Genomic DNA, 2,298 nt, shown 5'->3' with positions numbered 1-2,298 from the left:
ATTTTCTACCATGCTGCCTTTCCTCACATGTCACTCCTGAGTTTCTCCTCTTTTAAATTTCTCTAACTCTCCTTGAGCTATGCTTCCCTTTATCCTTTTCCTGCTCCCACCTTCCCTCTTTCCCTAGACCATACCAGTCCGGTGTCTTCTGTTTTCCTCTCTTTACTACCTCCGCCTCTTTCCCAAGACACAGGGAAATTTAACAGAGGGGAGCGTACCGTGTGGGCAGAACGCTGGGGAGGAGAGTTTAAATTAAAAGGCAACATTTACATTGTAGATGCGTAATTAGAGGGAGAGGTGGTGAGAGCTGGTGAGAGCTGTCTGGTGCTGGGGATTCGGATGGAGGAGGACAGTATTTCTCCAGCAGTGCACTGTAAGAGCTATTTATGCATCTGATCATGTTTAAAAACGAAACTCTTCCAGATAAGAACAGATGTAAAGGGGTGGGCGTGGCAGAGGCAACATTACTAATCATATTTGAGGCCTTACAAAGAGCTTGTAGAGAAGTAGAGGTATGAGATTAGAAAATGTTAACATTTTCATCATAGTATTTCTGCAATGCTGCTTTGTTGTAATTTTTAATGATATATTTTTAAAGAAGTGTAACTTTTCAAAGTAGTTTGCAAGTTTAATAGACCATAAAACAAATAAGAAAAGCAGAAGATCGGTGTTTAAAATAATTTGTAATTTTAAGCCACGTTCATTCAAAATTTAAATCTAATTATATTGAAAGGCAACTCGGATTGCATTATGGTACTCACAGATCCTTCCATTCCCTATCCTTGAACATAGCTGGAACTGCCCCCTCCCTTATCAAGATTAACACAAAACATTGTTAAAAATCTGTTGTTCCCTGTTTGGCAGGAAATGTCATTTTCCTGATAATTTCATTAGTTAGAACATAAATCTACAGCTATCTTTTCTAAATGTGCATAATCTGCATTTGTTTTTAACTTGTTAAATAAGTTGAAGCATTTCCTGTAATAAGTGAACAAAGAGCTGAATCAAGATAGCATCCCATATCATTTTAGAATATTTACTTTAAAATCCCCTAATAATTAGCCCAGCCTCTGCCTACCTAACCATCCTGCAATACAAAGCAAACTGCCATCCTTGTAACACCCTGAGCTCTCTAGACACTCTCAGCCACTCCTTTTGTCCATAGTACCCTTTCGGAGCCTACCCACAACTTGCCAAAGTTCTGCTTTGTTGCTAGCTCCAGGTCACTCCAGAGCCTTCCGTGATTTACCTGGGCAGAATTTGTTGTTCCTGCCTATGTGTTCTCATAGTACTTTCTTCATGCTTCCATGATAGGGCTTATTACCTTGCATTATAAATAATGAGAATTATAAAACTAATAGTTACATGTTTTCCTGTCTGTAGGCCAGGAGGTAACCTGGGAGGCCCCAAGGTCAAGAAATAATGGATTTTTTGTATGTCCAGAGTCCATTACCTGGAATATGCTCAGTAATGTTTGTCAGATGAGTAACATAAGCATTTTTATATTTACTTGTTCCTCGTTGACTAGACATTGTTTAATGAACATTGTTGAATTCAGTTTTTTTCAGATTATGCAGGTAAAAGCTGGATGTTTGTGCAGGACTAGAAGTATACTTTTATTATAGAGTTTGACTCATATCTGAGGATGAAATAGAAGACTTACTTTTAACACAGGTTGTCTGTCACATTGGACATTTTCTTTGGTGCTTGAAGAGATAAAATAATGAAGAAGAGAATTAACGTATCTGACATTTTAAATCTAGTTAATGGTCAGTACTTGCTAAGGCCTGAAAAATCTTAAAAGGTGTGTGTATAGGTGTGTGTGTGTATAGTGTGTGTATAGGGGTGTGTGTGTGTGTGTGTGTATGTATAATTTTTTTAGGTGAAAAAATAATTGCCATCTCTTTAAGGATTTTGTAGCCTACAACTTGAAAGGCTTTTATTTTATGATTTAGAATTGCGGCTTTCAGTTGTAAAATGGATGTTCAGGAAGCACGGGTAGTGAGGCTATTCTCTGGCTTCCTTTTTTCAGCTCCTGATCCAGAGTCTAGGTAGTCCCTGTGGACCAGAGGTGATTGGAGCTCTCATTTATTGAAATGTAGTTAAAATAAGAAAGTTGCCAATAGAAATCCAATCAAAGTCTCGAACAGAAAGCTGGGCATCGTCATGGTTCGTGCCTGTAATCCCAGCACTTTGGAAGGCCGAGGTGGGAGGATTGCTTGAGCCCAGGAGTTAGAGACAAGCCTGGGCAACATAGCAAGACCCTGTCTCGATTTTTCTTAAAAATCTCTGATAGAG

At 38.7% G+C, this 2,298-nt stretch overlaps 1 protein-coding gene across 1 annotated transcript in view; it reads left to right on the top strand.

Annotated features, from left to right (window-relative positions):
• Positions 1-2,298, top strand: part of SRGAP1 (SLIT-ROBO Rho GTPase activating protein 1) — a 193,514-nt gene that overhangs the window by 4,327 nt on the left and 186,889 nt on the right. The window contains exon 3 of the mRNA XM_011972934.1: positions 128-281. Within this exon, the coding sequence (XP_011828324.1) occupies positions 128-281 (154 nt within the window). The remainder of the gene's footprint in view (positions 1-127; positions 282-2,298) is intronic.

The sequence above is a fragment of the Mandrillus leucophaeus genome, unplaced genomic scaffold, assembly GCF_000951045.1.
Source record: "Mandrillus leucophaeus isolate KB7577 unplaced genomic scaffold, Mleu.le_1.0 Scaffold132, whole genome shotgun sequence".
NCBI lineage: Eukaryota > Metazoa > Chordata > Mammalia > Primates > Cercopithecidae > Mandrillus > Mandrillus leucophaeus.
Note: the sequence above shows the minus strand (reverse complement) of the source record. Positions and strands in the feature narration are given on the sequence as shown.